This window comes from Canis lupus, chromosome 29, assembly GCF_011100685.1.
Source record: "Canis lupus familiaris isolate Mischka breed German Shepherd chromosome 29, alternate assembly UU_Cfam_GSD_1.0, whole genome shotgun sequence".
Taxonomy (NCBI): Eukaryota; Metazoa; Chordata; class Mammalia; order Carnivora; family Canidae; genus Canis; species Canis lupus.
The window spans coordinates 38,622,888-38,650,558 of NC_049250.1; the positions used below are offsets into that span (position 1 = coordinate 38,622,888).

At 35.3% G+C, this 27,671-nt stretch overlaps 1 protein-coding gene across 19 annotated transcripts in view; it reads right to left on the minus strand.

The window, feature by feature from the left end:
* The window catches only part of TRIQK (triple QxxK/R motif containing), an 84,882-nt gene that overhangs the window by 56,670 nt on the left and 541 nt on the right, over positions 1 to 27,671 (minus strand). For 10 of the 19 annotated variants that reach the window (XR_005381229.1, XM_038579735.1, XM_038579751.1 and 7 more), the window contains exons 2-3: positions 16,039 to 16,198; positions 14,042 to 14,227 (exon numbers count right to left, since the gene is read on the minus strand). The exons of 3 other annotated variants lie outside the window; for them this stretch is intronic. Coding sequence is in view for 5 of the 16 variants with exons in the window: in XM_038579735.1 (XP_038435663.1) it covers positions 14,042 to 14,101 (60 nt within the window). In the remaining 11 variants the exon portion in view is untranslated. Of the gene's footprint in view, positions 1 to 5,361; positions 5,384 to 14,041; positions 14,228 to 16,038; positions 16,199 to 27,671 lie in introns of those variants that run through there. 6 more of the 19 variants (XM_038579745.1, XM_038579741.1, XM_038579738.1 and 3 more) reach the window with 2 other exon arrangements.

The following is a 27,671-nucleotide window of genomic DNA, read 5'->3' on the forward strand; positions in this document are numbered from 1 at the left end:
TTTGAGGGAGAGACAGTCTTAAGCAGACTCCATGCTGAGCACATAGCCCAATGTGGGGCTCGATCTCAGGACCCTGAGATCATGACCTTAGACAAAATCAAGAGTCAGATACTTAACGAGCTGTGCCACCCAGGCACACCCCAAAAGTACATTTATAGGTTTCTATAACAATGGATAAATAGAGAAAAAATATCCCAGGTATGAGCCAAAACACAAATGAGAAAACCATAAATTCTATTGTGTACCAAGTTCTATTTACCCTTGCCTATTCCTTAATTCCTATTCTATCAAATACGTAATATCTTTTTTAAAAGATTTTATTTATTTATTCATGAGACACACTGAGAGAGGCAGAGACATAGGCAGAAGGAGAAGCATGTTCCCTGCAGGGGACCTCAATGCGGGACTCAGTCCCAGGATCCCAGGATCATGACCTGAACCATAAGTGGATGGTCCACCACAGAGTCACCCAGGTACCCCATGTCTTTTTAAAAAATATTTATTTATTTATTCCAGAGAGAGAGAGAGAGAGAGAGAGAGAAGAGAGAGTGTGTTTGTGTGAGTGGGGGAGGGGCAGAAGGAAAGAATCCCCAGGCAGACTCCCTGCTGTGTGGAGCCTCACCACAGAGCTCTGTCCCATGACCTATGAGATCACTGCCTGAGCCAAAACCAAGAGTTCAAGGCTCAACTGACTGAGCTACCCAGGCATCCCAGTAATGCCTTTTATAAGGCATTTCATTAAAGAAGATATCAAAATATTGCTTGATAGCTGACCTAGGAGCATTCAGTTTCAGAAAAAAGAAATAAAGGAAAGCGATCAAGTGAAAATATAGAAAATGTTGATTTGAAATAGTTAAAAAGAAATAAAAGACTTTACATTCCATCAATGTTATGGATTACTGACATTAAAACACTTCAACTGCAAATTACCAAGACATTATCAGGGTTCTGTTTACATGAGTGTTCATTTTGTGAAAGGTGAACATCTAATGCTCTTGTGTTATGTTGTTCTATGTATTATTATGTATTTATAATTTACATATTATACATCAATGAAAAGTTACAAAAAATATAAGATTCAACTAACAGAATACTTAGAAGAAAGAAATAAAAATAGACAAGAGACTGAAAAAAAGGAACTAAAAACACTAGGAAAAAAAGGAATAACGCCCCCCACATTACAAGAAGTGATAAAATAAACTAAGAGCAATAAACAATGAAATAAAGATGCAAAAGAGATGAGATGATCAACATAGACAAAAGTTGAACTTTTAAAAAAGAAGAACATGGAACAAATGTGACAGAACAAGAAAAAAGGTACAAAAGTATTAGAAATATATAAGGGAATATGGCTAAACATTCAGCAACTATTACTATTATTTAACAAGAGGATACTATAAAAAATTTCTTGTCAATAAATTTAAAAATTAAGATAAAATATCATTTCTTAGAATACAGATTTACTGTTTTCTAAATAGTTCAAGAAGGTAAATGTAGCATAAAATTGAATAGAACGAAAGTCATTTAAAGAAACCAATCAGTGTTTAAAATCTACCCTTAAAAAGTAAAAGATATACACATAAAACGAAACCAAAAAGACTGGATAGTTTTACAGGTAAGTGCTATTAACCATTCAAAAGCAGATAATCCACGTAAACAGGCTATATCATATCCATAAAATGATAGGCTGTTTTGAAAAATACAAATAGGTACAACACTTCTCAAATCATTTCATAAGGCTAACAAATCCTTTCAATGACCCCAAGGCAAGGACATTATGAAAACGGGAAATCATTGGACAGACTCAATTATAAAGAGAGAGATAAAAATCCTAAATATAATATTGAAAATAAATAGAGTATTCATAATCATAATAACAAAATTTACCAGGATAAACCTGGGCAAATAACAAAAATGGAAGGATCGTTTAACATTAGATAACACACTAATAATACTCTCAGTATTAACTGATTTAAGGTGAAAAAAATTGGAAGTCCTCAACAGATACAGGGGAAAAAAAAAGTTATATTCAGTATTTATTGATTCTTACAGAATGAAAAAAGAAAAGAAGGGAGGAGCGGGAGAGGAAAGAAAAGAGAGAGGAAGGAAGTAAATAGCAATAGAAAAGAACTTTCTTACTTTGTTGACAGCAAACAGATAAAGAAAAGATTATCTCTAATAGTGAAAATCATGAACAAGACAAAGATAATCACTGTTATCAGAAATCTAGGTAATATAGCGAGACAAGGGGAGACAAGATATAGGGATTGGAAAGGGGAAAAAAGTTATTATTCACAAATAATATGACTGGGAAGGGGCAGAGAAAAACTACAGGCAAATTATTTGAATCTGCACAAGATTCTTCATAAAAACTCAGCAAAGTTACAATTTATAAAATTTATATGCAAAAATCATAATTACTATAGCAATACAAATTTTTAAATATCTATAAATACTATGAATACCTGTAAAATATATGCAAAAACTCTTATGGAACTTTTTTAAGAGAATAGGTTATAATAAAATAAGCGCAGTATTAATGAGCATTTGGGGGAGTGCAACAGCAATATCTAGTAAGATCTAAGATATGTATATACCAGAATCATCAATTCCACTGCTAGTTATATGAAATAGAAAAATAATCCTCTATGTGAACAGAACACTAATAAGACCATTTAATGCAACATTTTTAATAGCATTTGGGGGAGTGCAACAGCAATATCTAGTAAGATCTAAGATATGTATATACCAGAATCATCAATTCCACTGCTAGTTATATGAATTAGAAAAATAATCCTCTATGTGAACAGAACACTAATAAGACCATTTAATGCAACATTTTTAATAATAGCAAAACTTTAAAATTTGAAAAAAAAAATCCAAAGCCCTGTTAGTACACCACAATTGACTCATCAATGAAATATAATGCAGCTAAAATGTGTATGCCGTGAAGGGCACCTGGGTGGCTCAGTCAGGTGAGCACCCCACTCGTGGTTTCAGCTCAGGTCATGGGATTGCCCGAGCTCTGCATTCAGGGCAGGATCTGCTTGGGATTCTTTCTTCCTCCCTCTCCCTTCTCATTTGTTCCTCCCTACCATTCACTCTTTCTCTCTAAAATAAATGAATATATATATTTTTTTACATCTGTGGACAATGATACACAAGTTAATACATTTATATAACATTTTAAAACATTCAAGGGGCACCTGGGTGGCTCAGTTGGTTAAATGTCTGCTTCAGTTCAGGTCATGATTTCAGGGTCCTGGGATGGAGCCACACAGCCACACGTAGGGCTCCCTGCTCAGTAGGGAGTCATCCTCTCCCTCTCCCTCTGTCCTTCCCCCCTCATGCTCTATCTCTATCTCAAATAAATAAATAAATAAATAAATAAATAAATAAATAAATAAATTCAAATCAATAGCTGATACTATTTAGGGAAAATATATAGTACATATATAAATTTTCATGCTTCTTAATAACATCAAAAAATCAATTTCTTTGGTTATCTGGTGGAAACAAAAAAGACAGATAAAATTGAGATTGCTTGCACAAAGATATTTAATTAGATCCAAAAACAGCATTCAGTTGGGTCGTGCTCTTGTACCCAATCTGAAAATATTTCGTTTAAATGGAGCATTAAGGGGCTCCTGGGTAGCAGAGTTGGTGAAGCGTCTGATTCGTGCTTTCGGCTCAGGTCATGAACTTAGGGTCGTGAGATTGAGCCCCACATTGAGGGGCTCATCCCAATAGAGTCTGCTTAAGACTCTCTCTCCCTCTGCCCCTTACCCCCTCAAATAAATAAATCTTAAAAAAAAATAATAAATGAAGTGTGACAATCACTTAATTTAATAGAATTGTGTTTGTGTTTATATCTGCTATCATGTAATTTATTTCCTATTTGTTCCATCTATTCTTTTTCTTATTCTTCTTTATGTGCTGCTTTGGGATTAACTGAACATATTTTAGTATTCTATCTTCCCTTTTAACTTGTATTCTTCTTTGTTTTGCATTGTTAGTGGTCACTCTATAATTTATAATGTATATGTATTGCTATCACAGTCTATCTTCAAATACTCTTTTACTACATATTATATAAGGCTTTACGACAGTAAACTTCCATTCCCTTTCCTCAATCCTTTGGGCCATTATTATCATACATGTTACATCTACATGTAAATTAAATAAGTCATAGCCAATATATTTGCTTTAAACAATCAAGTATATTTTTTAAGTATTTAAAAATGAGAAAAATACTTTTCATATTTACCAACATATTTACATTTCCAGCTCTTTATCCATTGTATAGATTGATGCCTCAATTTCCTTTTTCCTGAAGAACTTCCTTTAATATTTCTTGTAGTTTAAATTTTTGGCAATAAATTCTCTCAGCTGTTTTTTTAGATATAAAAGTATTTGTTTTGGCTCCCTGCATGGAGCCTGCTTCCCCCTCTGCCTATGTCTCTGCCTCTCTCTCTCTCTCTCTCTGTGTCTCTCATGAATAAAGATATAAAATCTTAAAAAAATCTTCAAATTTATTTTTTTTTCTTTACTTCATATGAATCCCCTGCTTTGACTATTTTAGATTTCTTTTGTCACTGTTTCTAGCAATTTAATTTTGATGTGCCTTGGTGTCTGTTTACGTTTTATCCAAGTAGGGGTTCTTGGGACCATTCAACTAGCTTTATCAGAGAACTGGGGTTCCACCCTACCCTGATCTTGCTAATGATGACAGCAAAATAAATGACAATAAGAAAATATTTTTCTAATATTTCTAATATAATTCTAATATGAATTCTATTGCAATTGTGTGAAATTTAGACAAATGGCTTCTGTCTATACCAGTAAAGAATACTGACCTAGTAGAATTCTCACATTTGAAATGCCACACATCGACAAGATCAATGTTTTTCAGTATCATGCTAGGACTCAATTAACAAAGGTATCCAAAGGAATGATATCTATTGCTTCCCATATTAATTATGATTGAAATATTTCCCTGCCCCCCAAAAAAATATCCAAATTCTGAAGAGACTCTAAGAACCAAGGAGATTATGTAAAAATTAAACCTTACAAGCATTTAATGACTTTTAACTGTGTCCTAGATGCTATCATATTTACATATGATAAAGAATCTTTAAAGAGGTTGGCCAGATGCAATCGCTATAAATCATAAATTAGACCTAATTTATGCACTTCCCCAGATTCACTGCCTACTATGGCCTCAGTCACTTGCCCAGTGGACGACACCAGCCATTACCTTCAACTCATCTTCTAATACCAGTCTCTGCCTTGACAACCTCTGGGTGTGAAGGTAAAAAAGCACAACTTCCCTACCATCTCCACAGTCACAGAAATACCTACTCTTGCACCCATAGGAAGCGTGGCTCCTCCCATCACCTCCAAGATCCTAATGATCCCACAGTATACAGTGTGAGATCTGACTTCTCCAACAACAATCTGAAAAGCACATAGACAGTAACATACCATGAGATGAGTTTTGACAAATGAGAAACAAAAGATAGGAAGATGTGGGCAATACATTTCTTTCTCTTCCTCAGTTCAGCTACAGTTGACCTCTGAACAAGGTCAGGGGTACCAATCCACCACACAGGGAAAAATCCATGCATAACTTTTAATTCTTCCAAAACCTAACTACTCACAGTTCATTATTATATGGAAGACTTGCCAATAATATAGTCAATTAACACATATTTTGTATATTGTATGTATTATATATTGTATTCTTATAATAAAGTAAGCTAGAGAAAATGCTGTATCTATTGAAAAAATCTGTATATTTTAAACACATAGTTCAAACTCATGTTATTCAAGGGTCAACTATAATTGGCTCTGTACAGCATGTCCAGAGATTTCCCACTTGACTAAACAAAAGTCTATGTTTTCTACTTGCAGCCACGGCCAGCTTAATAACTGCCTTATATTCACACTGGTTTTCTTTTTTCCATTATTCTCTCATGCCCCCCTTGTATTGCACCCAGCTTAACCTGTACCTCAAAATATGTTGTCCAATGACCTTATAAGATATTTCATTACTATACTTCTCTCACATCATTTCCTAAATATATTACAGCTTTTTGCAATTAACTGGGATACTCTGTGGTTTCTCAAAAGAGTTTTGAATGTCCAGTAGAGACCCAGAGTAACTTTGCCTAGAAATTCATAAGCTGCTTTTTAAAAATAGAAATCTCAGTGTGTGGATTCTCTATGTCTATCCTGTTTTAAACCCAGGTAAGAAAAAAGTATGGTAATATGGCAGAGATGTAGGAAGTGGTGTGTCAAATGTAAATACAAAAACGTTGAGTAAAGCAAGAAAGACTTGGTATTAGCTACAGAAATAATGAGGTGATCTTGGAGCACATAATAAATCAAAGTTTGAGTATGGGAATCTATGAATATGATGAAATATAACTTCTATGATTACGGTACATTAAATGGCAAAAGAAGTTTCACTGATTTAATTAATGGCTGTATCAGCTGACTTTAAAATAGGGATATTATCGAAGTGGGATTCACTTAATAATAAGAGCACTTTAAATCTTGATTTAGAGGTCATAGTCAGAGAAATTAGAGAGATTCAATCTGAAAGGGATTTAATATATGAGAAACTCTCCACTGCTGGATGAGGCCATGTGGCAAGACATATGAGTGGCCTGAAAGAGGTCACTTAGCTAAGAGGAAATGAGGACTTCAGTCCTACAACCACAAGAAACTACATTTGGCAAACAATTTACACGAGTTTAGAAGTAGATGCTGCCACAGAGCCCTAAGCATCGTGGTTGGCATTTGATTTAAGGTTTGTAAGATCCTGAGGAGAGAACTCTCAGTCAGGCCACGCTGGACTTCTGACCCACAAAACTGGGGCTAATAAATGGTTGTTGCTTTAAGCCATTAAGTTTATGGTAATTTGTTATGCAGCTAAAGAAAACTAATTAATATATACCTGGAATGGGTCACCTGATAGTAATTATTCAGTTAAACACAGCTATACAAGTTATTACTAGTAATTATTTTTAAACACAAAATAATGTGTAATTTTAAAGAATCCTTTCCTAAACTATATTTTTATTAATAAGTTAAAATGTCATTACATTAACATATGTTTTTAGGGGTGCCTACATGGCTCAGCAGTTGACCATCTGCCTTTGGCTCAGATTGTGATTCCAGGGTCCTGGGATCAAGTCCTGCATCAGGCTTCCTGCATGGAGCCTGCTTCTCCCTCTGCCTGTGTCTCTGCCTCTCTCTCTCTCTGTCTCTCATGAATAAATAAATAAAATCTTAAAACACAAACAAACATGTTTTAATGGTTTTTATTTTAGGATCAATTTTTATTCTACTGTAAGGCAGCTTTAGTACCCTGCAAGTTTTCTCTCTTTCCCACTGGCCAATTTTCAACAGTGTTGATAAAATCCTCCTACAGATAAATTAACATTTTGCAGGACACCTGGGTGGCTCAGCAGTTAAGTGTCTGCCTTCTGGCTCAGGTCGTGATCCTGGAGTCCCAGGATGGAGTCCCGCATAGGGTTCCCCGCAGGGAGCCTGCTTCTCCCTCTGCCTGTATCTCTGCCTGTCTCTCTTTGTGTCTCTCATGAAGAAATAAAATCTTTAAAAATTAATCAATTAATTAGTTAATTAATTAATTAACATTTTGCCTCTGAACCAGGTCCTCTAGAAGTTATTTCTAAAAGAGAATGATTATTGTCAGCTGTTTGCTATTTGCCCTCATGAACAAACAGAATAATGATCACTGATGTTTAAAGGCCACAAGCACAGGAAATACATAAATGTTTTCTGAATTTAAAAAGTCAATTATTTTAATATAGTTTATAAATATACATTATTTCATTTTCTCTTTATAAATATACTGTATTTCATTTTCTCTCATACACTGTTACTTCTATATTTATATGATTAAACATAGCATCTCCTTCAGTTATGTCATATAAGAGTTCATTTTATTTCTGCCCCTGCCATTTGTATCTGAACTTATATGTCATTCAGAAATATAAGGTACTGGTTGAAAAAGCATCTTTTCACCTTTATTATTTTCAAATAATTTGAAAAACATACTTTGGATCTCTTGGCTAAAGAACTAGAAAATGAATATAGACGACCCCAGTCACATGGTCCTTAAATGCTCACTCATATAGTTATCCATTGGGAACATGCAGTAATAACAAGAAAACCAGGAATAGTGACATGCATGATTTTTATTTGCACAGTTTAATACCTTCTGTAGAATCACTTGCTTTGTTACATGGTGAGAAGACAAAGCAACAAAATGTTAACTAACATCTTTCATTGTTTCATGTCGATTTGTTTCTTAATTTGAAAATTGCATTTAAATTTCTACTAAACCTACCTTAGGCAAACATCCATGCAAGGAAAGAACGGCATTTGTGCAATGAACTGTTATACTAGCATGAAAAGCGTTCCTTATGAAAAGACAAATAAGTGATAACCAACAAAGAATTCCCATGTCCTTCACTTAACACTTTAAACTATGAGTATCATTATAACGAATAAGAGAATAATAAAAGATTTGTAACAAATGGAACTGATAAAAATCAACTAAAGGTGTTCATATTCTACATAATAAGAGATAAGAGTGATAATTTTGTGAATTAAAGATTGAAGTTTACAGGATTTACTCAGAAAACAGAAACTCTCTGGAAATAAACTATCTGTAATAGATTTAGCAAATATGCTAGTCTTCATGATGTTAAAATAAATAGTTTAACTATAAGTGCTAAAAGACAGGCAATACAAACTTTTTAAAAAGATTTTATTTACTTATTTATTTGAGAGAGAGACAGCATGAGCAGATGAGGCGGAGCAAAGGGGAAAGGACAAGCAGGCTCTGTGCTGAGTGTGGAGCCTGGCACAGGGCTCTAGCCCATCACCCTGAATCATGACCTGTGCTTAAAACAAGAGTCAGATGATGCCTAACCAACTGAGCCACTCATGCATCTCAGGCAATAAAAACTTTCAAATAAAAGTTTTGGTTTCAATTGTTAAAAAGAAAAAATATATAAGTCTGACAATCATAATTTGCATAAAATTTCATATTCAAGAAGATAGTGGAGCTTGTTTTAATTTGACAAGCAAGCTGCATAAATTATCTCTAATAAATCAGTAATAACATTTATTCACAATGAATCAATATATTTACTACAAAGACACCCTTCTTTATGAAAAACTGTGTATGTGTGGGTACATATACAGGACAAATATGCACAAAGATTTTGTGTGTACAGCATATTCATTTAGTGTTACCATGTGCCCAAAGAGATAGTTCCATGTATTAAGTTTAGAGCATAAAATAAAATTAATTTTTAATTTTAATTTTATTTATTTTTAAAATGTCTAAACTATGCCACAGAAATGGTCCAGCAGCTTCTATTAAAAACCAAAGCAAAGACTAGAAAATAAAAAAGAAAAATAAATATTAGATGTTAAAAAAAACATTAAAAAAAACCTTAATTTTCAGTGAAAAAGATGCTCTGAGCAGAAAGAAAATGACTAAAATATCAAAATAGAAAATTAGAAAATGGTTTGTTTAATAAAACAGGCCAGCTCTTAATAAAAGTCTACTATACTTCCTAGAATACTTTGATGATATGAAAATGATGAGTAAATTATTTTTCAAGTGTGATGTATCTAGGAAATAGATCAGCGAAACAAAAAGAGTAATATCATCACAGCATACAAACAGAAAATTCACATATAGAAGGAAAAAATCACAGTTTACATTGCATTCATGTTTAAAATCAAACATCACTTTTTCACATTCTGAAGATTCCCCCCACCCCCCAAATATGGAAAGAAAAACAAGCCAGGGCTTTAATATAATATTTTTTTTCCAACCTGGAACAGCTGCAAAAAACAAATCTTGCTGGAGATAAGCTTGGTTATAAATATCAACATTCCCTTTAAATAAGGGAGTCCAGTTTTCATACCATCTGCCTCTTTCTAAAAGGGAAAAAAAAAAACATGAAAATCATAAACTAGGACATCCTCTTTCAAATAAGGCATTTAAAAATGAATGTAGTAAAAAGGCTATGAACTGCTCTGAGCCCCTGACTTTAAACTTACCCTGTTTAGCTCAGATCAGAAAACAGGATTTCATGAAAGTAAGCAACTCTTAGTCTATGAATAAAGTCCCTAAAGCAATTAATAAAGAAAAAAATCTTCTCAAACTTGTTCACATTTATTAGCCATGATCATGATTTCTGATGGGACCATATTTCTCCATAATGCATCATACTCCTTACTGTTCATTTTTTAACTACACTTGTCACTTTAGTTACCTCTACTTTTTCCAAAACCTTTCTACAGCCTGTTCCAAAGACTTTCATGTTATCTCTTCTATACAAAAATCTAGTTACTAACAGAACTGGACTTTTCTTTTAATACAGATTCTATCCTTTGCAGAAATCTTTCCAATGCCTCTCAACACAGTGGTCTTTTTATACGCAAGTTTGAATTTTATCTTAAAACCGTCTTTCTTCTTTTGCCCTTAATTATTTTTCATTCTTTGTTAATGACCTTGTGATTGAACATTTTAATTTTTCACTGTACCACATCATTACTACTTCAATAATGAAGTCCATAAACCATATCCATTATTTAACTCCTTAAAGCATTCACAAGAGAGAATTAATGAAAGATGGCCTACCAAATAGAGCGGTTCAGAGTGGTCTACTGGAGATGCATACATAAAAGAAGATCCTATTTAGCAATACTAAGATCGCTTAAGAGAGAGTAGAAGAACCCCAAGACACAGACAAATGGCGTCCTGTATTCTAACAATATATGTAAATGTTTAGTCAATTCCTGGAATTACAGTGGTAGGATTCTGAAAAGCTCCTGTAACAAAAGCACCTAGGGAGCCCCGGCATAATTCAATCTCATATTTATTCTTGCCCTTCCTCTTTTTTCTCATGCACACATAAAGACACACCGATAGAGATGAACAAAGAGAGCAAAATTGAATCTTCAACCATGAGCATTTGCAGTTATTTTAAGGTGCTAAGACCACACTTTAATGTGTCCTTCATAGGAAAAATATGTCCGAAGACTTTTTTTTCTTTTTTTTCAATTCACTTTCCTTCCATTTTAGCCACAGACCACCCAGGTCTGTAATTATACAAAACAAAGTTCTTTTACAAATGGCAAATGACATTTAATTGCTTTCTTGGAATGCTGCATCTTCAGTGTGTAAGGAGGGAGGAAAGGGAGAGATGTCTTCAAAATAATGGTCAATAATATTTAATCTCAAATTAATTATTTAAAATAAATGACAATCAATATTTCATCCTTTTCATGATTTGACGTAAGCACTATAAAACAATAGGAACAATTAGACTATCAATGTTGCAACAGAAAAGTTGTTTTTCCTTAGTTCTATCAACTATTTGAAAATATTAAAAAGGCTTTTTAGTATCAAATTTACTCTACTGTTTATTTTCTGAATTCCCTCCATTCGAATATAGTACCACAAGAGCAGGGATCTTTGTTTTTATATACTGAAACCCAAAACAATTAGAAAACTGTGGCACATAGTAGACACTCAATACACGTTATTGAGTAAATATTTTTCAGAAGACAGTTGTGTTAACTTAAATCACCCATATTTTATGATTAGTTATTGTAAAAAGTTAAAAACACCTGGAGGTTTAAAATGTAACTATTAATTCTCTATGTCTTATAGGAATATGAGCTTGATAAAAGATGGATTAACTTTTCTCTATTTTAACTTATTTCCTTCTGGTTCTATAATTTTTTACTTATTTACCAAACTAAGCTCATTTACCATTTTTAAAATAGGCACAGTAAGAATACCTCTCCCATACAGCTGTTGTGAACACTCAATTAAATAGCTAAAGATATAAAGTACTTAACATGGCGCTTCTCACATAGTAAGTGTTCATTAAATGTTATTAGTATCATTACGTCATGCTGTCATGCCGGTTTAATCGGTTACTCACTGTTGAGGTTACAACACAGTCCAAATGGCTTTTATAAACAAAAAACACAACCTGAACTTGATGACCTCACATTCATTTAAAAAGTCAATGAGTTCCTTTATAGTTCAAGGTTCTTAGAGTATGAGAATGGTCTCAGGATATACTATGCCTATACTAACTTAATTACATATAAATTATACACTTGTCTGCTACTATTTGGTCTCCTATCTTCTATTATCAGCTAAATGGCTTCAACAAAAGTATCTGTGGATTAACTTTTAAGATGCCAAATTACATATGCTGTTTTATTCTCAGTATTCTTGGAAATCCTGGATTAAGAGAGTAGCACTTTCATGCTTTCATATGCTTTCAGTATATGCACATAATCAGTACTCAAAAATACTTTGTAAAATGGTTGGCTTCTAAACAAACAATCAAACAGGCTTAAACACTTCTCTCCAGTTTTAAAACTGATAACTGTATCTCTAAGTTGTACTAAGTTTATATATGTGTATATATATATATAAAGTTAATATACCTATATCGATATCTGTATGTATCTATATTCCCACTACATGCATTGAGCAGGCCAGTATGGGTCCCTAGGGAAGTACTCTGCTATTAGATAAAACTGGTTCTGTCATCCAGGCCTCAAAACTTTAATTTGCAATAATAAATGTAGCTCCCAAATATCTTAACCATGGGTCTAATACACCACGGCAAACAAGAAACATGATTTTAAAATATCCTTTAAATTATAGAACATTCCAAACCATGTCTTCTAAAACCTTTAAGAAAAATATCACAAGTATTCCAGTCATTTCTCTATCTTCTCTTCAAAAATTAAACTTCACTGTCACATTACACTACTTTATTTGAAAGTGTATCATAAAAGAAGGATTTTACAAAAGCACTGGATAACTACCTCACTAATTTTAGAAATTTGTATTCCCTCTGTTGTGAAATGATTGGGTCCTTATTATCACATTAACCAAAATTCTGGGGCTGGAGCTAGATTACATCTCATGAGTCCCTCTAATGGAAGTAGTATACACAAAAGTCTTTTCAAGTGTACATTTTTGAATTATTACTGAACTCTAAACAATTTAAAGAAAAAGCAACTGAGCTTCCCAAAGCAATTTTTGCAGTAAAATGTATAATCTGATTTTTTTCAAGTACATAATGACACTTCCCAGCAACTTCTCTGCTCCAACTTGGCGGTATGTCCCATTTGACCCATTACAACTTGCAGGGCTCTCCTAAAGTCTTCAACCCACCTTCATTTTATTCTAGGCACATGAGCTGGTTCCCCAAGCCGCAAAGAATATACGGATCACTAGGTAAGAACTGCACACTTACAAGCCTACTCTAACTCACACTCTCACGCACCAACATACACATTTATATACACACCAAACACACGTAAATCCACACACACATGCTAAGGTATGAATACTGTTCATGCCATTACCTCTACTATCATCTCAGTGGACTAAGTGCCCTTTTTTCTACCAAGGCCCCCTCAGTGCCCTGGAGTCCACCACCCCCATGTATATACTTTTCCTGCCTTTTTACCCTTTGCTCTGCTCCTTTATCATTTCTCTGTCTGCCTTCATCTGGAGTCTCACCAGCATTACTGCATTAGTATCATAATTGGTTTTGCTGTCTCAGGTCTTGCTCCCCTCAAACCATCCCCCACACTGCTTCTAGCATAATCTTCCACAAATTAAGTTTAATCAAGAAACTTCCCTGAAGTATATTATATCATTCAGTGTTTCCCTATGTCCTTTAGGATGGAGTTCTAATTTCGTAGTTTGATGTGATCTAAACCCTGTTCTCCCTCCACTCTCTACCTGTCTTAACCCCACACCAACACTGTGCTCTGACTACTTTGAATTGCATACAGTTCCCTGAAATTATCACACAACATAACATCTTACTGCCTTTGCTCATGCTCCTCCCCTCTCTGAAATACTTTCAAGTACTTCTTTACCTGGATATCTTCTACTCCTTTAAAACAGTAGAAAGGTATAGCAGTCATTAATTCTACTCACATATCTTCCAATTTTTCTTTCCCTCTGGGTAGAGATGATATTGCATTTCACAGTCCTCATTTTGAAATTTGTTTTGACCAATAAAACTCTACATGCCAGTGCATAATTAGCCACTCTCTTCCCATTGCTGCACCTGGATCATGGAAGTACATGAGCCTTCCTATCAACACATTTTGGACATGTAATCTGTATGAGAAACAAACATTTGTTGTGTAAAGACATTGAATTGGGATGTTTGTTCCTACAGCATAACCTAGGCTATTCCAACTGATCAATAAAAATAAAAATAAAAAGTTACCTTTTTAAAGAAGCCTTCCATAAGCCCAACACACTCTGACTCAAATGCTGTTTCTTCTCCGAGTGATGACAGCACGGTATTCATACTCTTATCACAACACTACAGTGTAGTGAGATGGCTGCTGTGACCGCCCACCGCCCTTCAAACGGTACTTCTGAGGACAGGACCTGTGTATTTCATCCCTGTATCGTGGAGGCAGCTCTCAGGTAAACAGGCTTCAGCAATGGAATGTGGAAGGGCCCATCGGGAGACCCACCTCAAAATGCCCAGAGGCCCTACCTGACCGATGGGATACTTATAATTAGGCACAGAGACCAGAAAGGAGAAGTCCATCCGATGGCATACCTCCTCCCCTTCTCCCTTCAAAAACAGCCTCTTTGCAGGCAACCTCTCCTCTGCTGTTCTGCTCACCACTCCCTTTCAGTGTATTCAATAAACTTCTGGCTCCTTTGTTCTGCCCCAGGTGATTCTTTCACCTCCTGTGCCATGACTTCATCACCCCCATCGGATGGAGACACACTCCATTTAGACACCACATGTGTGGTCACCAATCAGCCTCGTGCCTCCCTCATGGTTAAGTGCTTAAAAAATGTTTGCTATATTAACTGGTGGTTCATTCATTCGCTCATCAGGGACCAAGGATGACTCCAGTTGCTAGAGATGGAGTAAAAGAGAACAAACAAACACACCTGCCCTCATAGGAAACAATATTCTTGTGAAGAATAATGTCATAAGCAACACAAGTATTAAATATCCAGTTTATTATATCGTGTTAAATGCGGAGTAGAAAATAGAGAGCAGGGATATTTGGATGGTGACCAGGTAAGACCTCATTTAGACAGTGATCTTCATAATAAAGACCCAAAAGAAAGTAAATAAATTGGCTATGGAGATACCTAGGGAAGAGTAATTCAATAGAGGGAATAGTATAAAAACCCTGAGATGGGAACACGTCTGGTATGTTCAAAGAACAAGACAGGAGCCAGTATGGCTGAGCAAGTGAGTGATTAGAGATGAGATTAGAGCAGTAACAAGGAACCATCTCTTGCAGAGACCTATAGGCCAGTTTAAGAGCTTTAGCTTTTATCTTGAGTGAAAGAGAGAGCCATTGAAAGGTTCTGAGCAGAGGAAGAGGTGGAAGAGGACAGCAGAAGATAAGGTCAGAGATGTATGGGGGCTCATATGCTTTGATTGGGTAACATATTTTCTCTTCCCACAAAACAAGTGAAACGCAAATATACCCATTAATCAAGAAAGATTAAAAGTGACATTGAATGACATTTTATGATGATCCTAATCTGTTCATTACTTACTGTATAGGGACATTGATTATAATCTATGTATAATTACCAAAATATCGTGATGTACCAAAGTATCATAGTGTATCAAACATAAGAGAGATGAAGTATTTTATGGAGGACCAAATCCTAATAGACAACTAATAATACTAAACGATTTAAACAATAAGTCAGATATAGATTTATAGCTCTGCAGACCTTGCTTTACTTACTTGGATTTGCCCAAATGCCACAAAACAAATGTAAGTAAAAACATACCCCCATCTTCCTTAAGAAAGAACCACATTCCAAACTCAAGTTCATTGCCAGAAGCAAACAAACCAAAACAAGAAAAACAAGTGAGAGAAAACAAACCACAAGTCAAAACACCTTTTGCCAAATGTTAAATCAAATAAACACACCTTGTGCTGTGTCCTTGATGCTGCCAAGTCTGAACTCTGGAGAGCTGCCAAGGGGTAAGATGTTTCCAAAGGCGAGATCTTTACTGAGGAAGCTGTGCTTGCATTCCTGGCAAATTCAATTCCAGATACCAATAACAATGCTCTTGGTTGCTTTTTCTTACTGGAATTTGAAATAGAGTATATGGAAACATTAAAAATGGATGACCTCCAGTGCCCTAATACCCGCAAAATAAAATCACTGTGGTAGCATTTTCCAAGAGGTGTTTCTGGGTTTGCTAAGTCTGTTCTATATTCAATTGAATTAAGTTTCTTTGGTCAAATATACTCAGAAAATGTTGTATACTGTGTCCCTTTTTCACAAGGCACACCTTCAAAAAAAAAAAAAAAAGGTTCTGAGAAATCCTGTACTAAGTCTATTTAATTTACTTGACCCAATGTCTCTGAAATTTATTTAACTAAAGACCCCCTTTCCACTGTAATAAATAGTAACATTATTTCTGCAGATCATATTTTAAGAATAGTTGATTTTATAGTGATTATCTGAAAAGTAGTTAGAGATGTGTTCACTGTATTTTAGAGTTGAATATGATATAAAGGGACCAATTTGAATTTGTTCTCTGTTATTGTAATTTATACAGTATTGACCTATAAAATAATTGTATTTATTTAACCTTAAATGTTTAAATATGCTACTTTCTAAACTAAATGCCCATTAAAAAGCAATATAAAAATAATCAAATAACATATTATTTATTCATTTTTTGTTCAGCAACTATTTACTGAATACCTATTATGTGCCAGGCACTGAACTTACCTCTAGTTTTATGTTGTAACTGCTCTTTTATAGATAAGAGTATCAAGTTTAAATGGTTCTTAACCACTGTCTCATAATAATAACACCAACTCAAAATCTAACCCCAAGCATTTAAGAACACAAGTTTCACTAATTTTAATCATATCATTAAAAATAGCTTGCAATCTTTAGGCTGTTTTTAAGTAGTGATAATAATCCAGCTCAAGCATGATAATACGAAAGCATAGTCTTTTTAAAAAATGATGCTGCAGAAGAATAAAATGGAAGTCTGATATGGGAAAAAAAGGCAAAAAGAAAAATTAAATTTCCTTACTCTCTACAGCCCACTGCCACATCCTTGAAACAGGCAGAGTGACTTTCCTTTAGGAGCTCAGCTGCCTTGATGCGAACACTTTGCTAAGGGCAAAAGGCGATCTTAGCCTGACCCTCAGGATCCTATAAGTCCATTTTAATACATAAAAATTTCTTTGGAAACTTCCTTCACCTCTACCTCCTCGCAGGATACATGTTGGCAATCATCCCCCAAGTATATGACCCAATGATATACACTGGAAGGGTCTCATGACTAAGATTTTATTAGATAGTAATAAATGACTTTTTCTCAAACAATAGCTAGCCCCCTCAAGGTCCTGGAAATGTTGCTTCCAAAGTTCCTTAGAGACTTATGCTGTCCTTAACCAACTCTCACCTTGAAAATTGGGATATAGTTGGCCACTGCTCATGACCCCAGTGCAGCTATTTCTGCCCATAGGTCCTAAACTTGTGCTTTAATAAAATCACCTTATTGGACCAAAGATGTCTCAAGAATTCTTTCTTGGCTGTCGGGTCCAAATCTTAACATCTTTCCTACATCAAAGTACTGTTTCATACCATACACAAAAATTAACTCAAATGAATCATAGACTTAGAAGTAAATACTGAAATTTAAAAATGCTTAGAAGAAAACAGAGGAGTAAAACTTCGTGACCTTGAGTCAGGCAACAGTTTCTTAGAAACAACGCAAAACATACAAGCCACTATGGGAAAAATAGGTATATTGCACTTCATTAGAAGAAAGAAAAACTTCTGTGCTCCAAAGTACATGACCAACAAAGTGAAACGACAACCCACAGGAAAGGAGAAAATATTTGCAAATCATATATCCAATATGGGACTTACACCCAGAATAATGAAGAACTCTTACAACTCAACAGTAAAAATGCAAATAATCCAATTTTTAGAAGGGCAAAGGATTAAATAGAGATTTCTTCACAGAATAAAAACAAATTGCCAACAAGCACATGCAAAGATGCTAAATTTCATTAGTCACTAGCGAAATTCAAATCAAAACTACTTCACTAGACAGACAATATAAAGTGTCAGTGAGGATTAAGGGAAACTAGAACCTTCACACACTGCTGGTGGAAAAGTATAATGCTGCACAGCCACCTTCAAAACCATTTGGCAGTTCCCCCCAAAAAACATAAAGTAAATCATATGATCCAGCAACTCCAATATTTACCCAGGAGAAATGAAAACATATGTCCACATAAAAACTTGTACATGGATGTTCATAGCAGCATTATTCTTACAGCCAAAAAGTGGAAACAATCCATGATGAATAGATAAGGAAAAGTTATATAACCATACAATGGAATATTATTCCACCATAAAAAGAAATGAAATATTGATACGTGTTACACCATGGGTGAACCTTGAAAACATATGCTAAGTGAAAGAAGCCAGGCACAAAACTCCAATTAATACATCATTTCTCTTCTTCTCTTTCTATGAAATGTCCAGAATGAGAAAATCCACAGAGATAGAAAATAGATTAACAGTTATGTAAGGCTGAGAGTGAGAGTGGAAGAGATGGGACATGACTGATAATGGATACAGGGTTTCTTTTTTGAGCTTATCAAAACATTCTAGAATTACATAGTGGGGATAGTTGTACAACTATGTAAATATGCTACAAAACTACTGAATTGCACAGTCTAAAGTAATAAATGTAATGGTTGTGAAATACATTTCAATAAAGTTGTTATTAAAAGAGTCACAAATAATAAATATATTTATAGTCCTTAATCTAAAATGTTTGGTCCAGTTGTGTCTTGAAGGTTTTTAGATTCCAGAGAGGGAATATGTCCCATTTACTATAATTATGTAACTCTCCTGGAGCAAAGCAGGATCAGTATATTAGTAATTCATAGCAAAATCTTACCACTATTGACACTGACTAGAAAAGTAAACAACACTACATAAATAGCCCCACGTCATTTTAAATATGGTTATGCCACAACTGAGTTTATGTAAAACTTGGGGAAAAACTTATTTTGCAGAACTTTTTTTTATTTTTTCAGAACATTAGGGTTTTGAAAATATGACTAATGGGTGTTGGGCCCTTATTAATGATGACGATTAATATTAGCAACAATAATCTTATCAGCAGTCCCCATTTACTGTGCTTTGTATGTCATACATATTATCAGAAAGAAATTCTCATAACATGCCTATGGGATAAGTACAATTCACTCCAACTGTGAAAGATGAGTTTCCTAATGATTAAGTGACTTTTCCAGGCACACACAGTTAACAAAGAAAAGGGTAGAAATTTGAATGCAAATCTGATCACAGAGCACACTGGCTTTCTTCTACAGTGCAGAGTATGTTCAGATAATCTCTCTGAGATGTAGACTTCAAATCTATAAAATGGAGTAAAGAACACTTTTATATATATCACAGATTATTGTAAGGATGAAATAAGATCATTATTATGAAAACAATGTGGCAAATATAAAGGTCCATGTAAGTGTGAGACAATATTACCCGGAAAACTACTTTTATTACTATATCTAAATCAATGTTTATAGTGAGATATAGTTTTAGTCAGATTCTTTACAGGTGTTCAAAATAAATATGCTTATTTTATCAGAAGAAATGCTAAGCATTAATATTGTTTTTTTAAATATCTAAGAAAAGAAAATCCAAATATGTTCAAGTAGTCCATAATTAAACATCTATCTCTAGGTTTTTTTTGTTTTGTTCTTTAAATATTTTATTTATTTATTCATGAGAGACACAGAGAGAGAGAGGCAGAGACACAGGCAGAGGGAGAAGCAGGCTTCCTGCGGGGAGCCTGATGCAGGACTGGATCCCAGGACCCCAGGGTCACAACCTGAGTCAAAGGCAGAATATCAACGACTGAGCCATCCAGGCACCCCATCTCTAGTTTTAAAAAGGTTTTACAAGCCACATATAAAACTGGTACAGTGTGTAAACATACATTGTTTGATTTTAAGGTAGTTCTGTGTACCCAGGAGAGGCCAGACAGATGATGATGATGATGATGATGATTTGCTTTACAGGTAACTTCTTAATATTTTGAAAATTTAAAATTATTTGATTTTATTTAAAAGCCTCCTCACAAAATTTACATACTATATAAATTATTAGGATAATTAGGGGATTGTGTATATATCCTCCCTCAAGGAAACTTTTATTACAAATGGGACATAGGGGGTATAGCCCAATGCTACTTTTGTTCTGTGATGGTATATTCCTAGCATTAAAAAAATTTAGAAAAAAAAAATTTAGAGAGTGGTATATTTGAAAAGTTTAAGAGCCATTATTTTAAGATACTGATCCAATTACATTGGCTTCATAGCATGAAAATCTAAAATGGATCCTTACTGCCTATAGATGAAAATCACTTTGTGTGGCATATAACAGCCTTCTCAGCCTGGGCCAGCAGGTCTTTATTGCCTCAACTCCAGTCACTTTTCTCCAAATTGTGTTCTAGCCACTGAATTTCTTTCATTTCCCAACTATGTGACCCTATTGGCAGCTTAGCAGCTTTACAGATCTCATTCTCTTTGCCTTGATGTTACCTTAGCCCCAGCCTCATCTACCTTAAATTCACAGGCATCCTTCAAAACCTCATTTCAAAGCCACTGTCCCTATATAATTCACCTATAACTGTACCTGCCAAACAAATCTTTGCTAATTAACTGATTGATAACCTAACTTACCTATTGATACAGTACATGCTTATCTCTATAAGCACACAGATTTTTGGCATACAAGAGTAAAACATTGCTATTTCTAATAAGACTGTAATAGCTAACTGAATGTGTTGGAAATGAAATTCTAAAATCTTTACATGAATATGTTTCATTTAAGGCACAGAGATGAAAAACAGAAATTTTGGATGATTAAATATGAAGAATATCGGACGTGTTTTTTAACACCGGTCCATAGAAGACCAAAGAAATGCTGGGGTAGATAGAACACCAAAGGGCAATTACTTAGTAAATTTGGCTACCTAAATAATAAGAAAATTCCAATCTTTATACACTAAAGTTTATGGTTTAAAGTTTATAGGGCAGGAGTTGCAAACTTTTTCTGTAAAGGGCCAGATCATAAATATTTAGGCTTTGAAGGTCAAGAGGAAAAATCAAATTACAACTGTGTCACAACAATCTGTAGTGCTCTGAGCCATGCAAAGCAATACAGCAACACATCTGCGTATTTGCTGCAATCATTCAACACTGCTGTTTTAGCACCACATATGCTATGTCAATAAATGGGTAGGTGTGTTCCAATAAAACTTTATTTATAAACAAAATTTGAATTTCATATGTTTACATCACAGAACATTGTTTTTCCCAACCATTTAAAAACATAAAAACTCTCCTTAGGTCATGGACCATACAAAAACAAGCAGTGAGCCAGATTTGGGGAGCCCGTGGATCATAGTTTGCGAATGAATGATTTAGGTATATTTTAAAATCTGTTCATATTCTTAAATTACCAGGTTTCACTGCCAGCATAAATAAATCGGAAAAATCACAAAATGTTATTCAAATCTAGATTGTTGTTGCTGAATTAACTTTTGCATTTATACATCTTCTCATACAAGCAGTTTTTTGCATTTGCAATCATTTTCTAACTCGACTTAACAAAATTATTTAGAGCTACATCTATATTCTAGAACCCTAGGATATACCATCAGCTGTTTTTTTTTTAATATGCCATGACTTTTGCATTTATATTATATAATTTTCTAATAAATTGTTGTAGGTCTTAAGTTCTCCCCCCATCTCCATCCCCAATCCAGAAAAGCAAACAAGGTGTAGTTCAGGGTCTCTTATAAACTTAGGAATGGTTTTCTGTTGTCATCACACAAGAAATACAAATTGCATGGATTTAACAACAACAACAACAACAAAAAACAACATAAACAAAAAACTAAAGATGTTGCTCTATTGTCTTCTGGTATTTACTGCTACAGAACAGGAGTCTGAGACCAGCCTAATTTTTGTTTCCCAACAGTATATGTTATCTTATTTTCTTTCTAGGTATATGAAAAATGTTTTTATCATTATACTAATTTGAAACTTTTTTGATATTGTGTCTCTTTGAGTTGTCACATTTTATATGTCCTTTCTGCATCTATATGCCTTTTTTTTTTTTTTAGCTCAGAAAAGTTTTGTTTCCTGTTACCTCCTTGCTTTTTTTTTTTTTTTTTTTTTCCAAAATCTGTGTACTCTTCTTTAGGAACAATTACCTATATACCGGTCTCTCTTCTTCAGAAACTCCAAATATTCACATAATAGGCTTCATTCTTCTTCCTCTTTATATCACATTTCTGTTCATGAATTCAATATTTACAGAGAACTTTTCGAGTCTATTTTCCACACTGATTAAACTTTCTGCAATAATACCAATTCTGTTTTTTACTGCCCCAAATATGGGATTTTTAATATGTCATTGTGGGAGGCAGAAAAATATGCCTCTCAAAGATGTCCTGTCCAGGTCCTGATTCCCTAACCTGTGAATATGTGATTACCTGTGAGGATCACATGGCAAAAGGGACTTTAAACATGTGATTAAAATGAAGAACCTCAAAATGGAGAGATTATCATGAATTATCCCTGTTGGTCTTTAAAAGTGGATCTTTTCCTGCTATGGTCCGAATAGGATTTGACTACAAAAAAATACAGAGATGGAGTGTTACAGGCTTTGAAGGTGAAGGAAGGGGGCCATAAACCAAGAAATGCGAGCATCCCCCAGCAGCAGGAAGGGGCAAGGAAACATCCCCTTCCAGAAAGGAATGCACCCCTCCTACCACCTCGATTTCCACCCAGTGAGACCTATGTCAGACTTCCAAACTACAGATCTGTAAGATGATGAATCTGTGGTTTTTAAAGTCAGTAAATTTGTGGCAGTTTGTTAAAGCAGGAATATAAAACTAATACAGTTCATTTTTAGTTTTTTCGTCTTTTTGTTTTATCTTATCTTCTTATTGTTGCTTAATCATGGTCTCTTCTTTTTATATGGAGTTCTCCTGTCCATAGAGGCCATGAATTCTTGCATGTGTTAGATGTCAAACAATTCCCTCAAATATTCTTCTTTAGCTTAAAACTCTTGATTTTCACAGGTATCCCACTGAAACTTCTGATTACATTTTCCTTGGAGCTGTGGGATTTTGGGGTTCCACTTTATTATCCAGAATATTTTGCCATTGAGAGAGACTATACAGATCATTTCTACATAGCCCAGTGTTTTCCAAATGTAAGTATGTATGTATGGGGGGTGGAGATGTTGTGGAGAGAAGAGGCAGAGAATGGACACCTAGGAAATGACAAAATGGAATCAGAAACTGGTTCTTTTTAAAATTATACCTTTCCATCCTGAAAAAAAACAGATATGCTCCTGCCCAGAGACATTCAGTGCTATATTGAACCACTGTGAATAATGAGAATGTGTTATAATGCTCAAGTACATTCTTCATAAAAATGGAAGAATATCACAAATTTTCAAATATGTATATCCACATAAAATATGTATATCCACATAAAAGGAACTTGATGCCTGGAACATTGTAACTACCCTCCCTCAAAATAACGTATCTACTGCTGGTGACAAGTCTAAGACTTTCAGTCCCCTGCACCTTCTACCTAGGGTAGGTTATAAACGGTCATCCACAAGTAGGATTTTGTCACAGGTATCCACACGATTTGTTATTCTACATCCTGCAATATTTGGATATTTTTAATATCTAAAGTATGTTAAAATGTTTTTTGGGTTAAACCATCTTCCTTTTGTCTTTGCCAAAAGACAAAATTTTAAGTTGTTCAATTTATTAGGCTGCACCTACACCACCACATAATACTATTATGGAAGAACTAAGCTTCTTTTTATTCTTGTCATTCTCCATGTTCAGTGGTTTGAAAACCATGAAATTGATAAGATCCTCTCACTTATGGAACTGCCTCCACTTTCTGATTCAACAAAACAGAATTTATTAAGCCTCTGAGTAGAATATTTGTCTTTCTATCATTATTTAACATTTCCACATTAAGAAGCTAGGAAATCATCTTTTCTTTTTCAAGAAAATGCATACCTATTTCACTCCTTCATTGCAAAGATACTTAACAGGTGCGTATGAAACAGGTGTGAAAAGATTTAGCTCTAGGATTCTGATCTTTATCTGTTCATTAGAAATGTCTTAAGGATATCAAATATAAAATATGTATCACTATTTTCCATATTGTTTTAGACATTCTGGAAGAATGCCAAAAAATTATAATTTTTCTTAGCAATATTTTTATTAAAACCTTCACACCTAGAGCTAAATCTATTGATATCAAAAATACGAATACAGAGGAATAAAGATGAGCAGGAAATCTGGCCTAGCCACACATTTCCATGTGGAAGAACTTCCACTGGAACAGTGGTTCTCAAAGGAGATGTTTTTGGCATTGGGAGTGGGGGAAGAAAATTCTTCATTGAGCTGGACCTCTACATTACACAGGGCCCCCATTGCCAGTAGCTTTTAAACATATAGTAATAATTTGAAAACACCTCCACTTCCTTCAAATGACCCGAAGGGATGATCCAGATTGGAAAATCAGAGCACTAGGTTAACAGTCCCGGTCTCAGATCCCACTCCTTATTTGCAGCTTCCCAACAGGAGAGTTATCTGACTGGCGGCTGAAATCCATTGGTCCATATTGCTCCAACGGGTAGATATTAGCTATTATAACCCTGTAAATATCAGAGGTTTTCCTTCTTTTACTTCACTTTCTGCCCTGGACCATGCATATCAGTAATTCTGCGTAAATGTACCTTTTCAGCAAACTGAAATTTTCTCTCACTGAAGTCTAGGTTCTGAGAAAAAGAAGGGGACGTAGAAATGGGTGGGAAGTACTCATTTTTGGTCTCCTATCCAAAGCATTATGCCTAGTCAGACATAATGCCTAGCATTATGCCTAGTCATTTAGTCATGAAGCTGATATTGTAAATTCCACCTGTCTACAAACTCGAGAAAAAAAGCTATTATCTATTGAGCCCCTAAAACTTTAACTTCATTAGAATGATTTCCCTAATCAATTTGTCTTTATATGTGCTTCTTATCCAGAAATGGAGTTAAGGAATAGTTAAATATTAAAGAGTTCAATAAAATTATAAATGCTAATAAAGAAAACAAGCACTCCTATATACTCTTATGTTTATTACAAAAGCAATAAATGTTTTCTCTTTTCAATGTTTCCCTATCTAATAATATCTACTAGATACCCACTTTTATTGGTAAACCTAGGTAAGGAAACCTAGGTGAGGAAACTTCAGCAAACAAAGTAACTATTTATAGCCTTTTATTTAAATATAGAAATCAGGAAAAGAACCACAATGCAACCACAATATATCTTAGCCACAGGAAAATTAAAATAGTATAAAAGATAACTCACTTAAGAAAAGAGATTTAGGAGTCAGGTCATAGTATTCAACTGGCATATCCTAAAAATAATCAGCTTTTCTTTGTCCAAAATGGACTTTTTGGGCAGTCTGGCTGGCTCAGCGGTTCAGCACCACTTTCAGCCCAGGGTGTGATCCTGGAGACCGGGGATCGAGACCCGCACCGGGCTCCCTGCATGGAGCCTACTTCTCCCTCTGCCTGTGTCTCTGCCCCCTCTCTCTCTTTCTGTGCTTTTCACGAATAAATAAATAAAATCTTTTTTAAAAATGGACTTTTATAGAAGAGACAATTTATGTATTGAATGTTTATCTCAAAATTACAGTTTCACATTTTCTCAAAATATTTGACAATAATTTCTCTTTCCACTTGCTTTTGAAAAAAGCATTTGAAAAAAATTATAGCTTACATGGTTTTGAAAAGACAGCAAAAATTTATCGAGCACTACTAGTTCCTGCTTATTAAATAGTTAAAAAAAAAAAAAGAAGGGTGGTGGTGGGATTGACTTAAAATCTTGAATTAAAGTTATGGTAAAATGCATTGTGGAAGAAAGGAAAAAGACCCATTCTGTTCCCAGCTACGTACTCAGTCTCTCTCTGGGTCGAGGCAATGGGGAGAGTGATTTCTTTATCCCTTAGGAAGTTGATCCAAAACAGGATCTTAATCCAGGACCACTTAATGCTTCAAACTGTGTCTTTTTCTCAGGGGAGAGTCATCAGTTTTCCTTGTCTTCTCAAGGTAGTATATGACACCAAAAAGGTCATTCATTTTTGGATCTGAAGGTCATCTTTCCCAGTCCTTGCAGGCTAGGTACATACTTTGAAAAACCTAGCGATGTCAATGGGGGGGGGGGGGGGAGAGGGGGGAACGTCATGCAAGACATTTACGGTGCTATGTAACCAGAACTATCAGAGAATCAATAACAAATAAAGGAGTTTCTTCCCCAATTCTAAATAGCCCAACCATAAGTCACAAGGGAAGTGCGAAAATACTTTAATCTGAATCATCATACTTCTTTGGTGTCTACAAATTCAGATCATACAGACCAAAAGATAAAGTGTAACCAATAATACTTCACATCTGTGTAGATCATTACTAATATGTTCATGATCAATTATCCCTCCTTACTTTTTTAGGAACAAAGAGCACAGTAGCCCCACTTTATAGATGAGAATACAGTTACGAAGGTTATTGCCCAAGGACAAATACTTCCTAACCCTGCCAGGTTTCTAACTTCTAGGCCAGAAGTCCTCCACTGCCTTATCAAGCAGCACAAGCTTCCTTCCTTCTTGGGGATTTACACAGTAAGCCTAGCAGAAGGAAGTCAAAGCAGATTTTTAGCTCCTTTTGTGTTTTCTCTCTCCTTAATGTTTGTTCTGCTGAATCATTTGGGGCCAACTGATAGGAGCCAGGAGATCCAAAGGGGTTATCATCTGTAGTCACCAGCTCACAGTTAATCATTAAATGTGGGTCAATGGAGCAAAGGGGCTGTAGGCGCTGAGTATCACCCACTTTTCCACCGAAGGGTCAAGAAAGGGAGGTCATGGACTGGGGGGGGGCCTGTCCAAACCTGAGTTGCTTCAACTTGTTGAGCTTGCCCCCTGAGCTCAAACGGGCAGCAGCAGGAAAAAAAAAAAAGAGAATTCTAGGTCCGAGAAAGCAGAGGTCCGCACCTCCTGTTCCCGGCCATGCACAGGGACACCGACACTGTGGGTTCAGGGATGCACCAAGCAGCGGGCGAAGATGCCCACCCCATCCCACCCCATCCCACCCCACCGCTTCCTTGCACCTAAAGCCACCCATCACGCTGCCTGAGGCTTTTCCCTGCAAATGTGTTGGTCTGCAGATATTTATTAGGAAGGAAAGGCGGAGGGGAAAAAAAAAAAAAGTAAAGAGACGGGGGGGGGGCGGGGGGGGGGGAGGGGGGCACGGAGGAGGAGGGAGCAAGCACTACATACACACCCGCAGCGCTGGGCAGCGCGAGAAACGACAGCGAGGTAAGTGACAGCACGAGGGAGCCAATCCCAGGCCCCGTGGGGGGGAGGTGGGCGGGGCTAAAGTGTCCAGGGCCCCGCGCTGCCG